Source organism: Falco biarmicus, chromosome Z (genome assembly GCF_023638135.1).
Source record: "Falco biarmicus isolate bFalBia1 chromosome Z, bFalBia1.pri, whole genome shotgun sequence".
Lineage (NCBI taxonomy): Eukaryota > Metazoa > Chordata > Aves > Falconiformes > Falconidae > Falco > Falco biarmicus.
The window spans coordinates 38,298,744-38,325,324 of NC_079311.1; the positions used below are offsets into that span (position 1 = coordinate 38,298,744).

The following is a 26,581-nucleotide window of genomic DNA, read 5'->3' on the forward strand; positions in this document are numbered from 1 at the left end:
CCAATGCACCATTGACTTGTTGGGACACTGAATAGTAATTCCTGTCTTCTTTTCAACCTTCCCCCTAGCACCCCCCAGCCTCCTACCAGTAACAAATACACATTGGGCTCATGGTCCTTTCATTTACTTCATAATCGTATTACTTAAGGATAGCAGGCCAGCACTGAAGTCTGAACCTGCTTTCTTTCCTCTTTGGAAAGTAACTGGCAAGATACCAGCAGAGCACACAAGCTCGAGGCTCATGCAATGACACATAACTTTTAGGGTTACATGACCTTTGCCCGTGAATGCCCTCTCTATTACTGATGTTTCAGTGTCTTTGCCAATAAATGGAGATCCAGTGTTCGATGATTAATAACCGTACTGTTGTGTTTAAATTTCTGTAAGAACAGCTCAGCAAAGAGGGCATGGAGGTGTCAGTAGAGGCGGCAAAGTGCAGGCTTGCTTGTTCTCGGATGCTGAGCGGTGAATGCAGGGATGACACTGCCCTCTCGTGGGCGATCGCTGAAATGGAAAATGGCAAAAGCTCTGGTCCCGCTGCCGGCCCGGGTTAATAATCCTGCAAGTCTCGTTACAGCAAGAGCTTAAACCTCTCGCCTTCTTCATTCCATGTGCTGCCATTCAGAGCTGAGACCTGGTGGCATGCTGCAGCACCGGGACTTAGTCTTGGTTAGAAAACTCAGTGTGCTGGCCAGGACTACACCTCTGAGGCTGTGGCCCAGAAGCATCCCTGTAAGAGCCAGATATTTGAGCCCAGGATTCTCTTTACTGGAGGAACACAGGGAAAAGCATTGCTTTTTTGTGTTTTAGCTTAAGAGCTAAGACACAGAGCTTGGCCACTGGGAGTCAAATCTGGCTAGGACTGCTTTGCTTCAAAAATGCCCCTTCTTTTCTGTTTGTCACCACATGTCCAACTGTTTCGACAATAGACCGCATCAGCACAAAGGACACAGACAGTTAAAGAAGTGAGTTTATCTTCACTTACATTTAAAGCAATAGAATAGTAAGTGAAATAATACAGCAAGAATGAAACAAAACAAGGTAATGCACCTAATCACTACTACATATGACAGTGGTTAAGTGGACAGTATGGTGGTTAAGAAAGATACATCACCAGTTGCCCTAATACCTTGCTGTTATCCAGTTGCGCAGTCACTGGGGAGACCAATTACAGTGAGGATTTGGAGAGTCTGTCCCAGCAACTGAAAAGTTCTTCGCAGGGGGTCCCCTCGTAGGTGAGGTCTCCCAAGTCGCTCTAAGAGGGTCCAGCTTTTATACTGTTGAATAAACAAGCTCACATAATTTCAAATGTGGAAACATCAGGTTTCACTCTCCTCTCAGATCCCACCGAAGCCTGGCCAGGGCTCAGGGAGGAACCAAGGGAATTTCCCTTATCTGCTTTATTTTAACCACCTCTTTCCAAGCAAGGCCAAACATCTGGTTTCATGACCTTGACCGCCTGCTTCTAAGCAAGAAAGGATGCACTGTATCTTCACTAATGACTGTATTTTATCTAAGCTACATCTTTGACTAAAGATCATACATATTTCACTAATGATCATGCATATTTCAGTAATGATCAGACACTAAATATATATATATAAATATATATATATATATATATATAATTCGGTTGGCAGGTTCCTCTAGAGGTCAGCTTTGGCTCAGGGCCTGTTGCTCAGGCCTCAGGACTTCACCAACTTAAGTAGTTCAGATTACATTTCCTAAAAAAAGAATTCGTACAGTACAGAGCAGAGGAACGGAGGTGAGGCAGGATTAATTTCAGAAGGCATGTAAACTATTTATAGACTGTGTTGAAAAACTGTGATATAGAGTGGATGATTGGCCTGCCACAATGATTGTGGACATTAAAAATGAGCTGTCGTGAGGGGTTATGTATTATAAAGAGAACTGATTTTGATTTTTGCCTAGATCTTTTCAGAAAACCTGGTTGAAGAAAATAAACTATTCAACTGGTAAACGGGATGAGGGAGAGGGAGCAAGAGCAAGCAGGAGAGGACAGGCTCAGGAGAGGAAGGCTGAGGACAACCTAACCTGGTTTTGCCTTAAGCAAAGCAGTGTTTCCTATTACCAGAAATGTTTCTGAAGTCCACATTGTGGCAATGACAAAAGTCCCATAATCACTAATCTCAGAATATCTTTATGAAGGAGGCACACTGTCTATACGGGTTGGTTAATGTACATACGTAGGCATACACAGGATTGTTACAGCAAGCATGGCTGCTGGGACATTACTCGTTAATAAACATTCTCTTCTCAATACCAGAGGAATATCCCCAGCTCTTATCATCCACTGTGAAGGGCAGCTGTTAACAACCACAGCAAAACTACCTACAACTACATCAAACTAGCAATGTTCTGGTTTTAAAATTACTCTCTTATCTCCCGTTCTCCCCATACACACACACACACACATATATATAACACTATATATATAAATGTTGGTAGGAACTGCAGTGACTAAGTAAAACCTTTATCAAAGTCCTTGTTCAAACTGTCTCAATTTCAGTTTGTTTGGGATGGAGGGCAAATACTGAGAGACCAAGCAATATCTTGCTCTTAAAACAAACACTGCTTTGAAGATTCAGCTGACTGTTGGAAAGGTAAGGTGGGAGATAAGAGGACTAACAGATCAATGCACACAAAACGAAACCTCATTCAGACAGCTTCTCTTTCAGGATTACACAACAGAGCAGAACGTGAGCACCTTTTAAAAAGGCTGTCTTTATTGTGTTGGACATTACATGTATAATGTTTTTGAAGGGAGAAAAATTGTAGCAACAGCGCACCTCTAGAGGAAGCCAGCTGGGTTAAAGTTACCAGCAAAGAGGACTGTTTCAGGTCCACTTCTATGCAATTGCCTGGGCTCAGCTAAGGGAATGATGTCACGCTGAGGTGAGCAAAGCAATGCATGGGTTTGATGTCACGCTAGCTCTGGGAGGGACAAGCAAGCAGTCCCGCACCCATGTCTGCTGCAGGGCCGGTGGACCCGAGCAGTGCTCCCCTGCAAATCCAGAGCTGGGCTGCAAGCCCTCCAGCAGCTACCAGCATCTCTCCTAGACAGCAGGGGTCCCCAGGGTCTGTCCATGGCACTACAAATAGCCACAAAAATCCCCTCTGTGAGCTTAGTGACTGTTACCTGTCACTGCAGTGGCCTCATGGCTCCTTCCTGCCACATCTGCTCGTGACAGAATGAATTTCCAGTATCAAAAGAGAAGGTAGCACCTTCTCTTGGTGAGTGTTTCACCAAGTTTTGGGTGCCTGCTCTGGTCCACAAACCTGAAGATGTCTTGCCTGAGTGGGAAGAGGGTGGAGATGTCCCAGTGTAATGCCACATCTCAGGGACCCTCATGTAACATGCAGTTCACAGCCTCTTCTGCTCCAGTCCCTGCTTGTCTTGACACTGCCAATGTATCCCAAAGCAGAATGATACAGCTGCAAGGCAAAAATTCAATTTTTCCCACTTCGGATCACCCCATTCCTTTCAAATGTCTCCCTAAGCTCCTCACCCTGAGCTGCCAATCTTCCCCTGCCTTCTCACAGCAGCCAAAGCTCTCTGTCAGGAGCCAGGTGCATGCTGCTCACCTCCTGCTCTGCTGGCCCAGGACTGCTGCTCCACCTCCCACACAAGTCCGGATCCTGATTTCACAGAAATTAAAAACCACAGGCACAAGCTGCTTTTACCAAAAATCTGTCTGAGCAAGATTCTGAGACCAGGAAAGGAGAATGTGTCCTGGGAAAATGGCTGCAGTAGCCATAGCACAAGCATATTTAAGTATATCATTTAGATAACCAGCCAGTATTCCTGTCTCTTTAAAATGGGCTTAGATGGTATGGCAGTGACTGCATCCTTCCCATGCATGTCCTACATTATGTCTGGTGTCACAAGTGTGCTGGAACTTCACCATTCTTCTTGGAGTAAATATTTTTTCATATACTGGGACTATATAATTTTCTAATTTTCCTTGGAGTAAATATTCTTTCACTCTCTCCTATTCTTTTTTTTTTTTTTTTTTTTAGGATATACATACATTTGGTGCTGTGGGTAACTGTGTAATTTAGATACTTTGCTACCACGGTGTTTTTCATTCCAACATTTGAAGAGAAAAACACCGATGCATGAAGGCACAAACTCATTTAGCAATTACAGCCACTGCCTTTTGGCTATATTTTTTGCAGCAAAAGGTGGTGCTTTCCAAATATTTCAGACCAAGAGAGCGTAACTTTTCACACTCCCTTACAATCAAGTTTTCTAATTAAAAACATTTTAAAAGCAGTATGGTATTGTGAATCACCTGTATATTATTTGCCATCCTTGTGCAATGGGTTCACAGCCACAGTTTGGTAACCACTGGCTTAGGAATCAAACCACACCATAATTTGTGTTCAGGTCCCAGCATTGCCACAAATTTCACAGGCAACCTTTCCAGATGCTTTCATTATGCCTATTTTCCCCATCAGTAAAATGAAAACAGATCATATCAGCTGTTTCCCAGAACTGTTGGGATGACTGGTGTTTTGACAATGGTGAAATCTGGGTGGGTATGGCCAGACAGGCACAATGTGTCATTGTTATATTTTACCACCAAATAAACCCTTCAGTTTACAGATAGACTTCAGCAGACATCAAGGAAAGTGGATTAGGAAATTAAACAAATTGCCAAGGACTAACCCGAAAAGAATGCTCATCATCTTTCATTAAACTAGGTGTTTGAGAAAAAAATTGCTTGTTTTAACAGTCACAGAAAACAAGCAGGTTCATCTACAAGAGAAGAAAATCAGAACAAACACCAGCCATGCAGAAGAAAACAGTTCTGCCATTAGCTATTGCCTTGCCTTCCCTGGAGCTGGGTAAAGGTATAATTTGTCACAATGTTTTAAAAACCAGAATGCTTTAGCCACTAAATAAAGTTAAATTTTCTTTTGTTTGGGACAACTTTTAAGCCATTATTTCCCTGGCTAGTTTACAGCTTTGCAGTATCTAATATTTGCAGATTTTCTACAAGACAGAATTGGAAAAAAGGATTGCTGCATTGTTTCTCATAACAGATCTTTTTCTTAGTGGACAAATCATGTTGTTTATCTGGACACTAGGAAATGAACCTTAAAAATCTGCCCTGGAATCTGCTGTTTTTCCTGCTTCCATTTGTGAATCTATTTTCCGGTTTCATAGTAAGAACAATGTTTTTCTATTCATTTTTGCAGTTATGAGTCCCAAGAGAAAAAACATTCTGCTTTTCATCATTGCTACATCTATCAATTGGCTTTTGGTGCCTGGCTGAAGTTTTCTACCTAGTGCAAAATAATGCAAGGGTACCGCTGGTCCACATTTGCAATATTCAATGTCAAGAATCATTACTTCTGAGCACGCTGATGAAAATGCTTAGACTTGTACACTTTACACAGAGAGTAATAGTTACTTGGGTACATAATGGGAGCTACTTTACATTGCACTTTCCTCTAAAATTATGGTTAATGTTGATGTAATTTCTGGCCATGTTCTCAACCAGTAACTGGGTGTAAACCATGAAAACAGTGTCTGCAGAGATCAGTGTCACAGCTGTGGTGAGATAGTGCCAGGAGAGAAAGATAAATGTCACTGCTGTGCTAAAAGTCATCCTTGACTTTAAATCCCACTTAAATTCTCTTTTCAGAATTAAATTTAATTTAAATGGGTAATGGACCCTGTTCTAGCATAGGAGAGAATTTCTCTTCAAGAATCTGTCTAGTCTCATATGAACATTTGTGCATTCCAGGGATGACTTACGAATGTCATTTCATTTTTCTCTGGAGACTTTCATCCGCCTGAGACGGTGTGGCGATGAACTAACCGCCTGTGCACTGTCAGCAGTTCCAGACATGCCTGTAACTAATAATGTGTTATCTCACGCTCTGAACTAGGAACAAAAGAAGGGAAGGAATAAAAAAGATTAAATGTTAAATTCCTTTTAAATAGAAGTGCTGTTTCATATTTGCTTTTGTTTTGCCCACAGCAACAGATTTCCTGCTATGGCAAACTAGGAGGCCAAGAACCCACTTGAAGTATTTGCTGTGGGGACAGACCATCACCTTGTAGGGCACCAGGTCAGTGAAATTCCTGAAGTATTTATCATCCAGAGACAGAAGTGAAAGACAGACAAACAATTTTCTTGCAGCAATTTAGCATCAGATTTAGGAGAATCGCACAAATCTTAGTGTTGAAGGAAATTTCTGAAGTATTACAAAAGTAAAATGAGGCATTATCTTCAGGCAATAATAGAATGTTGGATAGCTTAGTTTTTGTGTGATTTGAGACGAGCTATTTTTGAAGTGATCACTTGGTACCGGGTGATATAAATCAGAGTTCTGCATATTTGATCAGACATACATTCACAGACTTTAACTTCCGAACTTCATTTGCCTTCTTAACTTTGAGATTGTAACTCACTGATATAACTTTATACATTAGCTTTTAAAAGAGAATCCACTTATTACATGCATTGTAAATTACACCTAATACCAAAAAAAAGTCTGCTAGAAGATTTTCTAGCATGAAAGTTTAGGATCTAGTGTGCTTCAGTGATAAATATGGATGACAAAAATGGAGAAGCACATGGAAATGTGAAGGTTGTATGCTTCCAACCAGCAGATGACTACTGCTCCAGGCCTAACCCCCAGATTAATTGACCCTGCATAACACCTGGTGAGATCAAAATAGCCTTTCTCATGAGTCCTCAGGAGCTGTGAATTTCTTCCTTAGATAAAACAATTAAGAATCTGGAGAGGAATGTGAACATCTTACAGCAGCTGAACAGACAGGATATCCCAGCGCAGGTGTAGCACAAGGCAGGGAGAAGGGGATGTAACAAATACAGTTTGCATTCTTCATCCTCCTTCACCTTGCCTAGTAAAAGACGAAACCTGTCTCTGTTACCCTCAGATAGGGATTCAGGTTTGACTTCTGCTGCTGGATCGTGGCATTACTGTTCCATACAGAAAGCACAGGCAATGGACAGGTAGGACTGGTCCCCCCTCTCTTCCCCACCTGCCACCCTGCTCTTAGTTTGAGCTGCCATTGGGCCTACAGCAACAGATGCCAGCCTGAAGGCAACTGGCCAAGCTAACATCAATTCCAGGCTAATACGTGTTCCCCCTTTCCCCATTCCATCCCAGCCAGGAGCAGCTGCAGCTGGCTGTGTCTCTTGCTAGCTTGCGTAACTCTCAAACACCCACTCCCTTACTATTTTAAGTGGAGGAGACCCTCCCATGTTCCACTTCAGTAATCACCCTGGCTTTATCCGGCATGGTAATTACACCACTCTTCTGAAAGCCACAGGAATACTTCTGGACCCTGCAAAAACATGCTAAGTGCAGTTGGGGTGTAGCAACAAATTATCTGTCAACAAGTACAGTTTGTCAACAAATACAGCTGGGAATACACCATGGCATATCCAAACTGCACTTGATGGTCCCATCAAGTTCATTCCTTTAAGGTCTAACAGATTGAATACTTCTAGCATATCATTTTATATTGCATATTGTGTTTTGGCATCTGGCCATCAGATAAAAGAGTCCTAGGACAAGACTGAAAATACGTCAAACTAGTAGCCTTCCTTCAAAGGACAAGTGTGTCAACTCTTTTAAAACAAATCTGGTAAGCAGATTACAAACCATGGCTTGATTTGTGAGCAAGGAGCATTCTGCCTGGGTTCAGAGCGTGGAGTTGAGCCAGTCAGAAATTCCCAGGCTTGAAGTCCAACAGAACATAAATTCCTAAGAAGTAGTCTGAGCTATTAAGCATTTGTGCATTGCTACACAAAAAACCTGTTGTGGTGTGACACACAGTCTACTTTGCAGATTCAGGTCAGGCAGAAGAAGGTTATTTCCACAACTATAGGAGAGGAGGCAAAGAGACAGAAGTTCAGCCCTCTATAAACACTCTGACTTAACAAGTCAGTATATGGGTTTGTATACATTTACAGCAGATATAAACAGCTCTGCAAAGGGGCTTGATAAGGCAGAGCTGCATCTGTATAAAAGGGGACTGTGTTCCAGCAGGTGTACCCACTTCTTCCTTGTAACTCAGAAACTGCAGCCATACAACCTCCACATACCTCTGTGTCCGTCTCCTCCATCTCTCACCCATGAAGCTGCTGTCCTTGACCCAGTGTTAAGCATAGTGAGGCCTGCTTCCACATACCTGCTAGAAAGTTGCTTGGATTTGGACATTTGCTAAGAAGATTCAGACAAAGCTGGTACTTACTCCCTCAACCGGAACAGAAAACCAAAGGTTTCTTCTACATCAAGCAGTTCACTTCTTTCTTCCTTGCATATGTGGGATAGTTCTGCCTTGCTCTCTGCATGTAATCTCTCTTTCTGCACCACGCACAGTAAAATCCTCCATATACTCGTGTGACCTTAAATGTGCAGTTCTTTAAATTTCAAAACAGATACCATTTAGAAAGGAACCATCTGTTCTCTTGGAGGAGTGTGACAATGTGTCACCTTCAAATCTAAATTGAGGTACTGTTTATGTGAATACTATACTGGTGATAGGTGTTAATTAACTGTATTGGTAAAAGCAGCACTCTTCATAACCACAGACCCGCTGCAGCACAGCCACAGACTAGCTGCAGTGCTGAATATGGAACCAGGGAACAGAGCGTGTGTTTCAGTTCTGATAAGCAAGTCAGGAGTGGGATACCAGTGTACAATGAAGATCTCAACTCATTCTCATTGCCTGTCCTTCAGTACTTGCTCTCTTCACCACACAGGGCTACACATGATAGCAACTTCAGGAAGTTGTAGAAAGAAGATATCTAGTCTTAGATGATGGAATTTTGCTTCAGTGATGCCAACAAGATACAGCTGCACGCCTCCAATGTATACAGACTGTACTGGGTCACAAAACGTGTATGCATTGGCATTGCATCAGCTTACCTGGAGCTCCAGAGCACCCTTCAAACATCTCAGCCTTTGAGATGGCATTCATTGTGTTATGATATATCATACTGGGAGGAACTAGGAGCAAAGAGCTTGAGTCACAATGAAATAAAGATTAGCAGTCCCAAGGTAACATTTGAGGCTCAGAATATTGTTTTTAATCTCAGAGTAAGACATAAATACAAGCAGTAGGTGGCTGCATAAATGAAACATGACTAAAAATATCCTTTTCTATGTTTAAGCAGGCAGGCTATCTGCTAAGGAAATCCTGGGCCTCAGACAGTCCTGCTAGAAACCTGGGTGCATTTTGAAACCAAACTGGAACTACTACCAATGCACAGATTCACACTAAACAGCCCTATTTCAGGACAAAACTCTCCTTACTTCAGTAAAATCATTTCCTTTGAAAACAATTTTGATCCAAGCATAGTAATACTGGTAAATTTTATGTTTGCATGGGAACTGTGCCTTCATGTTATACTAAGAAAAACACTAACCTCTAAAAAATGTTTTCTTTGATGCCCTGTACATGCACCTGGTTTATTAGAATGAGAAGTGTTGGGGAAGTTTAGCTACTGACTATGCAAAATGGCTATTTATCGTTCCAAAGATCTATTTATTTATTAACATCTTACAAATCTAAGTAGGCACATTTACTGGATCAGCATAGTACAAATACTTCCAGGACAGTACCTGTATCTATTCACAACCTGCCTGCAGGGTTTTGTTTATTTATTTATTTGAATTGTCATGGCTCACATCTAAGTTCCTACTCAGACAGTCTGAGAAGACTCCTGTGCTAAATTATTTCGACTTGTATTTGAAGTATTTCTTTGGGACTCTACCACTGTGCTTAAGTTCAGATTTTTGGATAGAAACACACTTTCCATAACAACTTCTTCAGCTGACAATCACAGCATTTCCTAACACTTGAGTCATTAATTGTATTGAATTTATTCTAGGGAAATTTAAATTAAATTGAGGTGGAAGGCTTAAATATATCTGTTTGGATGTGATCATCTGTATGTTCATCTTCATGAAAACTGACGCTAGAAAATTCAGGGTTGCCCATTTATTAATATTCCCTACACAGGCAACACATAAGAGCTGACTCTTATCAGTGTCTGGTCTAAACAAATAATTCAACTGTACAAAAAGCAAAATCACATTGTGCACAGGGTGGAAATGGTATGAAAAGGAAAATGCTGTCATGTATGTATCAACTGTTAGCTGTTTTCTGAAGAACACCTTCTGGCAGTCCACTTATTCCTTTTACTGCAAAAAGAGCTACTGATATTTCATTTTGTATGTACTTTCAGTTGAGATGCAAAGCGAGAGATTAAGTTTATAATAAAAATCCATATTCAAGAAATAATTACAGCACTTGAAGAAATTTCCAAGTATCCACTTTAGATCTTTATTCTTCAGCCCAGATCTCAAAATTATACAGTTCAGGTGCGACAAAACTTCATTAAATTCTATTTTTCTATTCCCAGAGAACATAGAGGAGTTTTGATAACCACAGCTGTTTTCTGTGTATTTATCATGGTCTCATCACATTCTGGCATAAGATGCAGTTTTCTTCCCAGAGCTCCCAAAGGAAATCTTATAGGTAACAGTGCATTTTTAAGTGCATTCAGGCTACTCAAGCTTTTAGTGGCTAGATCCAATGACAGACTATTACTATTGCCTTACCGGCTAAATGTAGCACAAATAAGAATGACCTGAAATTCTGTAGCTAGATCAATGAACTGCTTTTTACTCCGTAAGACACAGAAAAGATGACAGTATTACTATTTCATCCACAGATGGATAATGAGCAGTTGTTAGAACTTAAATACACAGGGAAGCTTAACTTTTATTTGGTGATCATAAGGAAAGGACTGAAATATACTTTTCATGGATGCATGTGTGATACTAGTTTTAAAGATGTTAGACCAACTGAGCAGTTCTGCCTGGTTTGTGTTCTTCCACAAGCCAATTAGCAGCAGCAGTGGGGCAAGAGGGGTGCTGCCAAATAGCATTCAAATGACAGTAGACAGCCGATGGCAATTTTTTAAAGATAGTTTTGGTTTAGAGCCCTTTTCTGCAAACCACATAAGCACATGTTTAAATTCCAGTGGCCATTGAAGTGACATGAAAGCAAACTTAAGTTGACCCCAAATCCCTTCATTTTAAGTTATTTAATTGTCTCTGGTTTGAGGGTCTCAAAACTGCATAGGGAACTGTCCACAGAGAATGTAATTTTGTATCTATTTTTCAGTAGTGTCAGATGGTGATTTTGATATTTTAACCAATACTATTGACAAGAATGACACTGCAAGAGAAAAATGAGACAGAAATATGAATTATTTTGGTACAGCACAGATAATTTGCTAATTAGAAGACAAACAAACAGAAATTATACCTCGGAGTAAGCCAAGAGTTTCGCACCTGCAACAGAAAAATATTCCTGCAGTAAAGATTATTCATTAAGCAGACATCTTTGGTGATTAAGACTGAAAGACTTGCAGTAACCCTAACTCAGAAAGAATCAAAAATGATGAATAATTAAAAATTAATCTATTTCTATAATGCCAACAGAGAGAAGGTGCTTAAGGGTTTGTATTTAAGAGACCAACAATGAAAAGTATTATCCTTGAAATTTTTGCACCTTAGGCATATAGAACTATTCTACCTTTTAAAACACATAGCATGGATAAGTAATCTTGCCTTTAAAAATTCTAATAAAAGCATTTTATTTATTTAACAATTTTGGATGGGAATAGAACTATTAAAGTTTGAAAACAGCAGCTCTCCAGGAGGAAGAAGGAATGCCTAGTGGGTAGCAAGGCTCTACATAATGGAGAGTTACAGAAGTAAAAGATTAACAGATGATGTTGGTTACATTTTTGGTGATAATATTTATTTCATGTCTGAATCTGCCACTGTGCTTTGCCTCTTCACAAATTATATGTTCAGTGGTCACAGGAGAGTCTGCAGCATTCATCTACAGGTAGTCATCCTCCTCACAAATCAGAGTATGGATCAATTCACAAAGTATCAACTTACAATCCTTGCCATTTTTCCCTGCAAAATAATTCTCCACAAATTCTACCAAAAAAAAAAAAAAAATCAACTCTGTAGGTTCTTAAGCAGTCTTAACAGACAGTACTCCATAAATCATTTACTAATAACAAGTAATATCTTGTCCAATGGAATAAGGAAGGACACTCCTCTTAATCTTAGATGGTTTTTAATTGATTCCTTTATGAGTGTGCAGCACCTATCAATATCACTATGCTACTGTCTTGTTATATTAAAAAAAACCAAAACATTTTTCCTCCTTGTTCAGAAAAAAAGTATTAGTATTCATTAATATTCAAGGTAACTGACTAAAGATGAAGGATAGAAAGTTGCTAATGAATTTAAGATATTTAAGAAAGCTAAAGGGACAATTATGTAAACTCAACTACCAGTATGCTGGCAAGTTTCATTCCCAATGGATATTCATTCACAGTAATAACAAACCTTATGGTTGTCCCACTAAGATCTGCTCCTTTAATTTCACAAGGTGCTGCTGATAAGCAAATACTTTCCACTACCCTGTACTTCATCTATGTCAAACATACACTGTTTTAGCACTAAACAGCAAAACAAATTTTTTGAGCTTCCAAACGCTGTGCAAAACCAACAGCCCTTAACTGAAGTCAAACCATGTATTTTGTATAGCATACATCTTTGCTCCATCATTATGAACTTCCTAGCTGAATTTTAATTTGATTCTGTGTGTCAATTATTCAAAGGACCTTCAAAGGATATTCAAAATACTGAGTTCTTCCACATACATATATATAGACAAACAATGGTCCAAGCTATCTTGGCCTAAATGATGCCTGGAATGTGGTAATAGGTCACAGTGGGTGCTTTTGCTATATAATTTATTCCACACTCAGGTAATATTATTTGCGAAAACTTTTGAAAGCACTTTTATTATTCTTTTCTCATCTTCCATTTCAAATACATTTGCCATTAGCCAGGCCCAGAACAGCAGGCCATGCCTACACATCCCTTGCACAGAAAATTCACTAGGGAGCTTAGGACTCATTGCAAAAAACCTGATCATGATTTATATGGTTAGATGGTGAAGATCAGAAATTCTCTGCATTGTCCCCAGATGTCATTTTAAGACCAGCTATAAGATGCTCTGACTTGCAACTCTGCTGAACACTTCCTAGGTCTAATATTTTTCTTTTTGAAATCAGTTTCTTTGGAGTACTTGCTTTTTGACATACTGTGAGGAGTATGTGACTTCTTTTACACATATTCCCCACCCTGGCCCCACACACACACTCTCTGTTCAGGGAAAAAAAATTTTCCCCTCTATTAAAAAAGAATGACACAGTTGTGTTATTAAATAATAAAATTATCCATACACACTAATTTCAGGCCTTCCTTGCTGAGTTATCTCACGGTCAGGCAAAGGTTCCTCAACAAATGAGATGATTGTGGATGGGGACAGTAAGCCAGTGACTTCAGAAGGGACACAGCAATCAACAGAAGAAGGCTGAAGTGGAATCCCTTCAAGCACAGGCATGCAAAGAAGTGCCTGCAGAACAGCCATGTTCTGCTGTTTTGGGAAATCAGCATGCTTGGGTGCCTTACTGAAATGTCTCTACACTAACACACACAGCACAGGAGACAGGCCGGGGGAGTCAGAAGTCTGTGTGCAATGACAGGGCTGTGACCTCCTGGGGTTCACAAAGACAGAAAGACAGTGGGACAGCTCACCCGACTGGAGTACCACAATGGGTGGATACAGGCTCTTCAGCAAGCATGGGCTGTGAAAGCAAGGAGGGGGTTTTGCTATTCACGAGCAAGCAGAGCAACTGGAGTGCACGACGCTCTGCCTCGGGGCTGCTCAGGAGCCAGTCAAAAGTCTACAGGCCACAATTAGCAGGCAGAACCACACAAGTACTCCTGTAGCACATACTGTATGATCAACCTTCTGATATCTGTGACCCCTGAGAGGAAAGGAAGCAAGGAAGAATTAATCTCAGAAGAGGACCACTAGAGCAGGAAATACTTAACCAACTTGAACATATGTAAGTCCATGGGGCTTGATGGGTTGCACCCATGAGTGCTGAGGGAGCTGGCTGATGTCATTGTCAGGTCGTGTCCGTTGTGAGAGGTTCCTAAGGCTTGGAAAAAGCAAATGCCACTCCCACCTGGCTGAACAGATGGAGCCCAGAGGGTTGTGATCAGCAGCACACAGCCCAGTTGCAGGCAAGTCACCATCTTCGGGAAAACACTATTAACATTAGAACCGAGAGGAAGCGTCAACATAGCAAGAGAACTGTAAAGTTAACGTGTATCAGTTTTAACTGTATCTTTATTGGGCAAGACTTGTAATACTTGAGTAGTCTGGACTTGAAGCATTAGTGATGTGAAGTGCTAGTAACTGGACAAGTAACAATTCTGTTGAAGTCTTTAAATTCTAATCAACAAACTCTTGGCTTGCACAGGAAGCATTTCTTTAGCTCACCAGCTGCATGCATGTTTGGCTGGGCCCCAGTTGTGAAGATCGGCTATCAAATCTAAATGCAACAGCTGATGGAGAATACAAGCACATCAGACTCTACTTTAGATGTAACATGAGCACTCATTGTAGAGAGTTCGTATAATTTTTTATGTTTAATTCTACGCACTTGGCAAAAGGAGGAAATGGGAAATGCTTTCTTCTTAGACTTGACATGATGCTAACTTGGGAGATAACAACCTAGTATACAATGCCAAGATTAAAAATTGAGGAGTAAGGAAAACTCAGCAGAACTTAAGTATATCCCACACAAAGTAAAATACAAATGAAGAAAAGTATTTCTTCAGTACTGACAAACAAATGTGTCCTATTTAAAAATCATGACATTTTCTGATTAGCTGAAGACAGATAAGGAAGACACATTAGACACATATACTTCATAAAATTATTTATTAAAGCAAACAGTTTCCTTTTCTTAATAAAATGTGCTAATCACCACAAAAAACTGTCTAAAAAAATGTTTGTGCATATATATAATTGTTACTGTACAGATTTTGCAAAGTGTCTGCATAGATTTCACAGTGCTCCATTATTACTGTCTAAAATAGCCTATCCTCCTGAAGTAATTCAGCATTATCAGGAATGCTTTGGTTCATATTGAATAAGGTACCTAGAACAATACAATAAATAAAACAATTGCATTTTTGACTTCTGGAACAGCTAATCTTCAAATTGAAAACAAGATTTGTTTACAAGCAAAGAAACAAGCCTTACCCTTCCAGTTCTGAACAAGGCAACAACCTTTTCAAAGTTCTACAGGGTTTTCCATGATACCTTGTCTTACTTTCATCTGCCAACTTTTTAGCTAGAAAAATTCTGAAAGATATCTGCACCCTCAAGCCAGTTCCGAAAACAGGATAGCCCTTTGTCTCTGATCTGTTTTCTTCCCTTGTCAGTAATGACTTCTCCAGTTTGTTTCACAATCACCAGTTTAGGAATTGCTGTTATGTTGTATTTCTTCTTCAGATCACTGAGGGGAAAAAAAATGAAAAATAAAACACAGCATTAGGGAGAATTTTAAGAAAACTCCTAGTCTCTCATCAAGGGTACTCTGGTCAGTATGCATGTGAGAGCAGAAGCGATGAGTGCTTGGGCTTCCTCAGAGCTTGAGGCAGAGCACTGGCTACTGTAGGGAGATGAACACGGCTGCAGTGGAAGTTTACATGGTGAAACATCACTCAGGTAGTTCAGAGAATGGCAGCACCCTTCTGTAACTACTCGTCACTGCTGCCTGTAGTCTCCACATGAGCAGAGACTGACTCTCAGAGACTATTGAAGGGAAGCGTGAAAAAATCCAGACAGTTCACAAATAACTCTGTCTTAAAACAGCCTACTTAAAAAAACATAATTAAAATACAATTAAAAATTAAAAAGCCACACAGTGATCTTCCATGAATGAAATCAGCATGTACTCAAACAACCAATGAGTAGGTAACCAGCAGTTTCAGTGCGAATGAGAAAGAAAACTGCAGACACAAATAAGCCAGAAAAAACAGTTTTGAGACTAAGACTTAATCACTAGCACTGTCAACAACTTTTTGGCATGAATTTTATTAATTCGCAACAGAGGTAATTAAAAGACAGTCAGTGAGCTCTGAGCTCACTGAACATCTCAACGGACATCAGATAAAACCAGATTTATTTGTTGAGAGTGCTGCTCAACAGGAGAACCCTCGAGTGTTTCCAGGAAGTACAGAATCAGTTCACTGCCCCAGCTCCAACTCAGAAAGAAATGCAGATAAAGAATGTTAGCACTAAATGTCCAAAGACGAAAGGAAAACATTTGTTGAATACAAATAAGCAGGCAGAGAAATGGGTAGACTGATGGTCACAAAGTCAGAATCACACTGGGGTGTTTCCCCACGCTTTTCAAACTAAGCTAAAGGGTAGGAAAACTACTACCCTACCTCCTACCACAACACACTATTCATAGGTCATCCTCGGCACATCCATTCATTGTACTAGATGTTCCCATTAGAGTGCCATGAATGAAACAATATAGATGCTAGTGAATTTTAATGTTCATTTTGGAAGGCAGAAGTGAAAGAAAATATCTGCTAGCACATCATTCTTACAAATTATATTGCGCAATTTTAGTGGTAGGAATACAAGCTATGGTGACACACATGCTGATATCTAACTGGAAAAGTAAGGAACATAAAATCTACACCTAAGATACAAGTTGTGCAGTCTAAAAAAAACCAAATCCCTGAAAAATGTAATCGGGTTTGAGGAAGAGGTCACATGTTTCAGAAGGAATATAAGAAACAGGTTAAGAGGACTGCAACAGATCAGCTAAAAATAACAACCTCCCCAAAACCAAAGGTAATCTGTTGTATGGCAAATTACCTCCCTGCATTGCCTTATATCAAAGTGAGCAGAAACTAAGCACCTTTAGAAGAATCAGAGGATAGAGACACAACAAGCAACAATGGAACTGCCAACTTCCAAAACATTAATAACATCACTCTAAAAACTTAACACACTAAATGGAAATGTAATGCCTGAGTATCATCACTGCAAGCAAGAACATCTGCTGTGTGAGGTTCAAATGACAAATAATTATGACTAAGTAGAAAAGAAGATTTGTAGATACTGTTAAAAAAATAAAAGATATTAATACATAGATATTCTCTATTATTTCCTGGAAAAGAGGATGAGTCTTAAAAATACAGAAAATAAGACTTACATGAAATACTGGCCTAGACAAGGCATTCCTGAATTACATCTTTTCTTCTATATTTTTCCTCAATGTGAAGGATATTTTTAACAGGTGAAGGATATTGCTCTGCCACTACATTGGCTTAGCAACAATGCAGAAAATACTACAGAAGCAGCAATAATATAGCAACAGGTTTACTTTCTCAGTAAATTCTGAAATAAAAGCAAGCAAACAAGAAGTCCCATAGACCTTTCCAAAGTCTGCTAAAATAGGAGAAAAAAACGTTTCAAAGCAAGTTCACATAAAAGACTATCACCTTATACCACTTGTATGACACACAAGATGGATGGAAGATGCATTTCACTGGTTCAGTGGACAATAAAATAGCTTAAGATGCCGAACACAATTGTGGTAATCAGAGACAGAACAGTAAGAAACTGAAGGCAATTTGCTATGGAGACTGGAAACGTAACACTTTGCTTTCCTAAGGGAATGCGTATATCTTATCCATTCCAGCATGGCATCTTGTTCAGACAGCTTCTGGGCTGAAGGTTGCTTGCATCAAACCAGACTGAAGCATGCAGATTTTTGTTTACGTTCATGTGCAACTTGTAAAAAGAATGGACCTGCAGAAGCCTCAGGAACAGTTCTGCAGACAATGCTTCTTAATCACTATGTATGTGTGTACAGGTGCAAACAAAAAACTTTTAAGATCATTCTGTCCTGCAGGGATCTCAAATCCTGTGGCTCACCCACACAAACTATGAAATCATGTATGAAACATCACATGCTACAACGACAAACTCAATTTCTTACAGTAAAACACAGAGATGTAACTAATGACATTCTTAAAATATCAGTTGCCTAGCTACTCCCAGGTAAGTCTAACAGTACATGCAGTGTCTTACCAACTAGAAAAATCTAAGACCCAAATAGACAAAGCAGAAGAGGAAGCTATGATAAAAGATAGCTAGGGAAGACTGAATGACTAACCTTTCAACAGACACAAGGAATCTTTTAGCCAAATCCTTTGAGGTATCAGACCTTGGCCATGCAGGTCAGAATATGGGAGGGCAACCTTCACTTGCATATGAAATACCAAAAAGATGAAATTAAGATTGAGGCAAACTGGAAGTCATTGCATCTGTTAGGTCTTTCGATTTTTATGAGAAGGCTGGACCAAAGTTTGTGAGAGCACAGATTTTATATTACCAGGTAGGACAGGCATTGGCTAGGATGGAGTTAATTTTCATCATAGCAGCTTGCATGGTGTTGTGTTTTAGGTTTGTTACCAAAACAGTGTTGGTAACACATCGATGTTTTAGCTGTTGCTGACCAATGCTTACCCAGCACAAGGATGTTTTCTGCTTCTCACCCCACACCACCAGAGGAAGCACAAGCAGCTGAGAGGGGGCACAGCTGATCTCAACTGAGGAAAGGAATATTCCGTACCATATCACATCATGCTCTGCAATAAAAGCTGAAGAAAGGAGGAGGAATGGTCCAACCTTTGGAGTCGCGGCATTTGTCCTCAAGCAACTGTTGTCCATGACAAAGTTCTGCTGTCCTGGAAACTGCTGAATACCTGGCAGCTGGGTGGGGCTTGGCTGCCTACCAGGACTAGCTCACAACACAGGGATTTTATACAGCAGTTTAAAATCTATACATAAGAGCATTTTTGAGACATAGACAACACAGGGCAAAGTTAATATCATATTGAGAATATAAATGATAATTTTATACACATGGGTATTGTGATACCTGGGAATATTTTAATTTTAACAGCTTTACTTGGAAGTGCTTTCACTTGAAAGTGATGGACACCCTGCTAATGTGCTTCTAGCAGTATACCCTGTACTGCACAGCTGTACGTCTATTTGCTTTTAGCTGTGAACTTCTGCATTACTGTTAGGCACATAGACAAGCACATCATATGGACAATTTTGAAGTGTCTGTTCAGATTTTGGAACAGCAGCCTAAAAAGACTAAGAACACGCAATAGCTCTTAACTGCTCAGATACCTTCCCTCTTCTGCTGCCTTCCTTATTTATGCCCCCCATCCCTGTAGGTGCCAATCTACCCTCACACCTAAAACATCCTAATATAAAATGTAAGCATACCCCTTTCATTTTCCTTTTTCAGGAATTCTTTGTGATCCTAATTTTCACTGAGGTGTACAGGACATGGACTCAGTAAATCTGCCTATCTGGCAGCCTGCAAGAGCTACTAGCATATGCTGGGCACCACACAAAGAATTTCACAGTATATGCCCTTCACAGCAGGGCTCTGTATAAACACGGGAGTATGTCTTTGTGTATCATAACTGTCCTGGTTTCAGCTGGGATAACAATTAATTTTCTTCTCAGTAGCTGGTGCGGTGCTGTGGTTTGGATTTTGTGTGAGAGCAATGCTGATGGCACATGGATGGTTCTGGTTGTTGCTGGGTCATGTCTATACTGAGTCAAGACTTTTCAGTTTCTCAGGCTCTGCCAGTGAGAGGGCTGGAGGGGCAGGAAAATGGGAGGGGACACAGTCAGGACAGGTGACCCAAGCTAGCCAAAGGGACATTCCATGACACTGAACATCATCCTGGGTATATAAGCTGGGAGAAGGAAGCAGGGGACACCTTCGGCATTATGGCATTTGTATTCCCAAGTAACATTTACGTGTGCTGGAGCCCTGCTTCCCTGGACATGGCTGAACACCAGCCTGCCGATGGGGAGTAGTGAATTTATTCCTTGTTTTGCTTTGCTTGCATGCACAGCTTTTGCTTTACCTAAAACTGTCTTTATCTCAGCCCTCGAGTTTTCTCACTGTTACTCTTCTGATTCTCTCCCCCACATCTCACTGTGGGGGGAGTGAGCAAGCAGCTGCATGGTGCTTAAGTCAATGGCCAGGGTTAAACCACAATAATTAAAAAATCAATTCCCACTTAGTAGCATTTGTTGTTGACAGGTTGTGTCCCACCCCTGCCCATCCCTGTTATTCCTCTTTACTATTCCCTTTCTCCTCCTAGTGCTCACTTCCTACTAGAGTGTCTTCACACACCCCTGCAAGGATCAAAAGCCCGTGTCTCAGGCGGCAAAAAACCAAACCAAACCAAACCAAAAAAAAATCGTTACAGTCAAGGCATCAGAGCAGTATTTCCTCTTAGTCATGCCACAAACTACATCAAGTTATGGTATAGTCCCGCCTCAGGGAAATAGTCAGGACTGACAGCATAGAACAGTCTTGCAACCCTGCTCAGAATTCATTATTTTGCTTCTTTTCAGGTATGTGCAAGGCTATTTCTTATTAAAACAAAATTCGCCCCCAAGAAACTCAGTGCTACCACGTGTGAAATGTGTTTCCAATTGCAGATTTAAAATTGGCTCTATTGCACCTAGAAGAGACTTCAGTTTATGCTGCAATTACGTATCTTAAACACTGAAGGCACCAGCTAGAGTATTTTAACTTCACTCAAGATATTGAAATGCCTTCTTTACACAGTCCACAAAAGAGCAACCAATTTCAATTATTTACAATGGAACTTTAAAAATATTATTGAATAATAAGTGTTAACAAATATGTGAATGTTAACAAATATTAATAATCAAATTACTACTTGTTGTTAGTAGATTTAAAAATTGTATTCTTACTTAGAACTAGTATCTAGCCAGAATTATAGTTTGGTTTAGTGAACACACACCCATCTGCTCTAAGTCTACAGTGATTCACTAGTACCCCTGAAGCCAAACTACCAGTTAATTCAGCTTAAGCACTGTGAACATCTCCACACAGCCCTTTACAGTTACATGCAAGAAGCACAACTTCAAAAACATTGTCATGCAAAAACATGCACTTCATTCTCCAATAAGCCACTTCAAATGCTATGATCTCGCAGCTGTGACCTGACAAGCCACGTTTTTCTACAGGAATCTGAAGGGTGTTATGGACTGCCAGAGAAAAGCCAATTAAACTGTCTCTGTACCTCCATTCCACATGACCTGGGCAAGAACAGAAATAGACCCCTAATCCACAAAGGCTGAAGCTGTAAGCGCATTCCCATGGTCTATGCTGAGCAGCTTGCTGGATGCAGCAACTTCAAGTGCTACATTTCTGTCAGGGAATTTGCCTGAATTCTATTAGGACTAGTAAATACCAAATACAGCTACTGCCTGGGGAGCCTTTGGATAACTATGGAAAACAGCATTGCTATTTCAATCTGTTTTCAAGTCAATGGAAACTTCCATTAAAAAGGTCTAACGTTAATTGGTTGCTGACATCCAGGAGTGGGTGAAGGAAGAATGAAACAGTTCCTGGCTTCACGATGTTAGCTCTTGAGGTTGCCAAAGTGCAATGACAAAACACGATTAGTAAACCTGTTCCGCACTAAGTAGCTAGGGTGTTACGCAGCTCTATCCTGGGTAGCAGACAGGGATGGATCTGAAGTTAAATGAATGCTAGAAGTTATGAGAAACTCTAGAATAGAGTTCTTTGTCAGGAGAATAAATCTTCTTGTGAGTTTAATTACCCAGTCTACGTTTAAAAGTCACACTAACCCCTTGACTTTGATGACAACTGTAACAATGTTTTCCACAATCTACTTCTACGTTATTTAAACGGGGGGGAGGGTGTGGGGGTGGGGGAGGAAATCCCTTTACCAGTATTTACAGGTATTTTAAGTGTCCAGTTACAGGCATTTCAGTGGCCCTAAATATCTTACCTATGTCCCTGTAATCCAAATCTATACTTCCGGGTATGAGCTAAATTGTATTTCTGACAGTTGTCCAAATGAGCCTGCACTCTTGACTAAGGTCATCGAAACTGTTCTTCGTAGTATCCTTCACACTGTTATTTATACATGGTCGCACTCTTTCCTTTTGCTGTTTTGCTGAGCAAGCTCCCTACAGGAATGCCCCTGTAGAAACCTATCAGCACAATAACTTTACACCCCAGTTACCATGTGCATTTGCCACAGCTAAACTCCAGCTGTTACTACATTTCTTTTTCACCTTACCTGCATCTGTCTGAAATTCTTCATAATTTGCTCTGCTGTCCTCTACGTTGTTCAGCTATGAGTTTTACTGCTTCTTCATTTGCCTTTTTTTCCCCCAGAGCATTAATAAGCTAGAGGACTCAGAGCAACCTTAATAACAACTATTGCCGAAAAACAATTGCTTGATCCTCGTTTGCCATTAGTTGATTTTTGACTCATTTTTCTAATACTCGGAGTCTTTATAAGCACTTCTTCAAAGACCTTTTCAATGCTACATTAAGTCCGGAACACTAGTTTTCCTTCATCGCCTTGTTTACGGGTGTAACAAGCCGGAGCCGGGTTACTTCTGTGAAGAAAGTGCGGCCAGCTCCATGCCAGCGCGGGCACACGGGCAGCCGGTGCTGCCGGGGGCTCCGCGGCCACACGGCGCTGCCGCCCAGCCACCCGTACCCCTGCCCGCCCCGCCCTGCGGGGGGCAGCGCCGGCAGGGACCGCGGCGGGGGGCGGGGGACCCCGGCCGGGGGCGGTGGGGTGGGTTGGGGGGCGCCGGTACTTACTGCTTGTAGGGGTCGTGATAGGGCAGCGCCAGCCAGTCGCCGTGCATGGCGTGCATGTAGCCCGCCATCTCCTCGGCGCTGTGGTCGGAGGAGATGAAGACGACCTCGAAGGGGGCGGGGGGCTGGGTCTCCTCCAGCAACTCCGTGTAGAAGTCGCAGAGGACGGGGGTGAAGTCGCGGCACGGCGAGCACCAGCCGGCCGAGAAGTACAAGCCCACGACCTTGTTCTGCAGGGCCTCCTCGGGGTCCACGCTGCGGCCGTCCTTGCTGATCAGGAGCCGCCCGCTGAACACATCCACCATGCTGCCGCCGGCCCGCCCCCGCGGGGTGCGGCGGGGCTCGGCGGGGCGCAGGGCGGCACCGGGGGCTGCGAGCCGGGGCGGCCCCGCGCCTCCGGGCTGAGCGCGCCCCCTCCGCCCGCCGCCACCCTCACACCCGCCCGGCTCCGCCCGCCGCCCACTGACAGCGGCGCTCGCCCACGGCCACGGCCTCCGGACGTGGGTCCCCGCCCCCCGCCCCGGTGCCGTCGGGTGACGGACCCAAAGGCCGGCGCGGCGCCCGACCCCCCGCCGGAGCCGGGCGGATTCCCTGGAGGCGCCGGCGGCCGCGGGGGCAGCGGTGCGGGCGGTGCTGGCGGCCGGGACGGTGATCACGGGCCCCCGGCGCCGCCCCGGCCCCGCCGCAGCGCGCCCCGCGGCCGAGCGGAACGTCCGCGGGGGTCCCGCCCTGCGCCCCGGCCCCGCCAGGCGGGGGGCGGCTGCACGCTTGGCCAGCCGCGGCCCCGAGCTCTTCTTTGCTCGGACGTGCAGGACATACACCGAATCTTTTGTCTAGCGTAGAAAATCACTGCATCTTGGTCATAAAAGGGGCGGGTTGTTCTCTGTCCGTCAGAGGGGGAATTCCCATTTTATTCCAGTGCATTTATTATGTGTTTGGGTTGAAAAATGCTTTCTTTTTTTTTTCCTCCAGCTGATACCGAGTTAGAAACTAATACAAACAGCATTGTATGACAAACATACCATCTCTCTTCTGCTTAAAGCAACCTGCAAAAAGGAAATGAAAGATGATTTGGTAGTGGGAGACTGAAATCACAGTTTGCATAAACGGTCATGATAGGATGACAAACACACCTGGTACGTTACCTCATTGTCATTAATTGCACACTACCCAATTAATAAACACTGAAACAAAAAAAATCAATATCCCCCACAACAAATTGTAGTGATTATAGAGGATATGTCAAGTGTCTAATTATGGAGCTACCACAGAAAATATTCCACATTAGAACTGTATGTCCAGATGTGTTCTAGGCTTTAATGGTTTGGTTGGCTCTTTTTTTTTTTTTTTTTTTTTTTTTTTTTTTTAAGATTTAAGATGCCGCCCCTCAAAAATCTGTTAATTTTACTTTTGGAAAAGACAGAGTTGTGACTAGTATATAACATAATTCAAATACTGAACACTAGAATGGAACTAACGTTAATCAAGATGAGTGCTGGGTTAGGTAAATTGCAACTAAGCTCATAGTGAAATAAATCCAGTTTCTACATCTGACCACCCACTGATCATGGGGCATGCATTGTAAGAACTGCAATACTTCAAAAGCTCAAAAGTTCAAATTTGATTTCAAAGTAAAAAAAAAAATCAAATTTGATTTTGCAGAGGGATAAACTGAGTACAGGTCTTCTCTCACACACATACCTTTCTTTTCAAGATCTTTGCGGAATGTTTTTTTCCTTCCATCCAGTTGACCCAAATTTTTTGGTTATCTACTGCTACTTTGTGTCCTGAGTGAAAGAAACAAGGTATCATTTCAAAAATGTTACCATATGAGAAAAAGCCCCGAAACAGTACCAGAGAGGTAACACAGCAACATTTTCTTCAGTAAGCTTCATCAAAACTGCTTGCCTGGTCATAGGATCAGTTTGATTTGGGCAATGCGTTCAACCTGCCCTGTCTCTTACCCCTTTATCATTTTATTATGCAGATTTACTGCTAATTGAAAGACTGCTTGCTTCTTGGCAAAAGCTCACACATCTTTTAAAAAGCAAGGGTTCAGCCATTATTGTTTTCTAAGAGATTTCTTTATATGCAAATTAATCTTTACAAATCAGGGCTTTTTATTTATATCCTAGTAGATCTAATTTGTAATTACTGTTCTATTTTACTGAGGAAAATTTGCTTACCTATTTAGAAAGAGGATTTTATTCAAGTGCAGTATTTCTCCATTTTTGTGGGCTGTTCAGCTATGTTATCTTCAAATTCAAGTATCTGCTTCCAACGTAGAAGTGACATTTTAAACAATGTAATTCTCCCATCTCTCACATTTCCGATCAATCATTTCTCCAAGTTTTGAAAGCTGTTTTGTACTGTTCCCCCTTTCAGACTTCCACCTGATCTCAGAAGTAGAACACAACAAGAGCTGTGAAATTTTACCTGTTCTTAAAATAGCACAGAAAGGAAGCTCAGCTCACCTGAGCCTTTGATTTTCCATTCTGTCTGCTTCTGTGGGACCACTTGTGGAACAGGATGAAGTTGGAACCTTTGGAGCATGTAGAGTCACAGGAAAATGGAAAAAAAAAATCCATGTAAGTTCAGGCTACCATAGGTTCATCACTGATATTCTTACCAACTTCTCCTTCAGCCAGTGAAAGCATATTTTCTCAAATATTATGAGCGAAACAATGACCCAAGGGACTTGCAACCATCCCAGCTCAAACAGTTTTAGAAAGCTGGGTAGCCAGATACGGTGCTATTCTATGAGAAAAGAACACGCTGACATTGTCTTCGAGGCCTCTGGGCATGCAGGGGGAAGTTCTCAGCTACCTCAGCTCCACAGGGAGAAAGAGCTGGGGTTACAATGTGCACAGGGTTTGAGCTTACAGTTGTCTGTACTAAGCTTGTTGACAAATGTAACCAGCAGAGGGGAGTCCAAGCTGACAGGGAGTATAGCTGTAACTAGTACAGTGCTCAGCTGCTTCCACTGCATGTAACTTGCTGAAAGCCTGTCTCTGTGCAAAGGAAACCCCACTTTTTTACCTCTGGTAATGCCTGTAGCTGGTAAAAAAGCATGATCTTGTATATGAGAACATAACTGCACTACCTTCTGCAAATTTTTTTAGTTTGGGTATGCTTTCTCCTTCCCTAAGCACACAAACAACCAAAGACAGGATAAAAATTTAAAACATGTGCAGAATACTACAGTCTTTTGTGGCTTGAGCCACACCCTATCTATGCATAAAGCAGGCACAGGCACACATACTAGCTTAAAAAGAGAACTATAAACTGTTGGCTGATGTGCTCCAGATCATGTCCCAATGACAGTGATATTAAAGTTCTTGAAACTATTTAAGGAATGCCTACTAAGCATGAGAAACCAGATACATTCCTTGGGAAGCTTGAGGTGGTCAACTCTGCCAGGACATCACAGATTCACTGAAAATGCTGCGTATCGTGGAAAGTCTTATCTTGCACCTGCCTTGGATTTGACTACAAAGACAGTTCTCCATGACACCAGCATGGACCAATATGAAAAGTTTTGCTTTATGATTTAAGGAGGCTAAAGCCTGTTTTGGCGACAAATGTGTTCTAGGACTATTCTCATTAAAGTTGTTAATGCTATTGTGATTTATTCCATTCCTAAATCTCCACTTGGACTGATAATAATGGAGCTTCTTATACAGAACCTGTGGTCCTTTCTCAAGGGAGTGTATTAGCTATGAGATGACGCTATCAGAAAGCTCATGAACAATGCTCATCTAGTGTAAACCCGTGGGAAATTCCAGTGTAAAATAATTGAGATAAAAAATTCTCACCCACAAAACACTGCATTTCTGATTTTGCTAGAAAACAAGCATTTTATTATT

At 41.5% G+C, this 26,581-nt stretch overlaps 1 protein-coding gene across 2 annotated transcripts; it reads right to left on the reverse strand.

Moving 5' to 3' along the window:
* Positions 1–14,894: 14,894 nt before the first annotated feature.
* NXNL2 (nucleoredoxin like 2) lies at positions 14,895–23,187 on the reverse strand. Of its 2 annotated transcripts, XR_008819621.1 has the most exons (3): positions 22,719–23,187; positions 15,236–15,491; positions 14,895–15,131 (listed from the first exon to the last, which is right to left on the reverse strand). XR_008819621.1 is itself a non-coding variant. In XM_056325615.1 (2 exons), exons 1-2 carry the CDS (start codon positions 23,018–23,020, stop codon positions 15,323–15,325), a joined length of 471 nt encoding a protein of 156 aa, XP_056181590.1. In that variant the 5' UTR covers positions 23,021–23,187; the 3' UTR covers positions 14,895–15,322. The 2 variants fall into 2 exon arrangements, 1 of the variants encoding a protein (XP_056181590.1); XM_056325615.1 differs by having other exon boundaries at positions 14,895–15,491.
* Between the last annotated feature and the right edge of the window lie 3,394 nt (positions 23,188–26,581).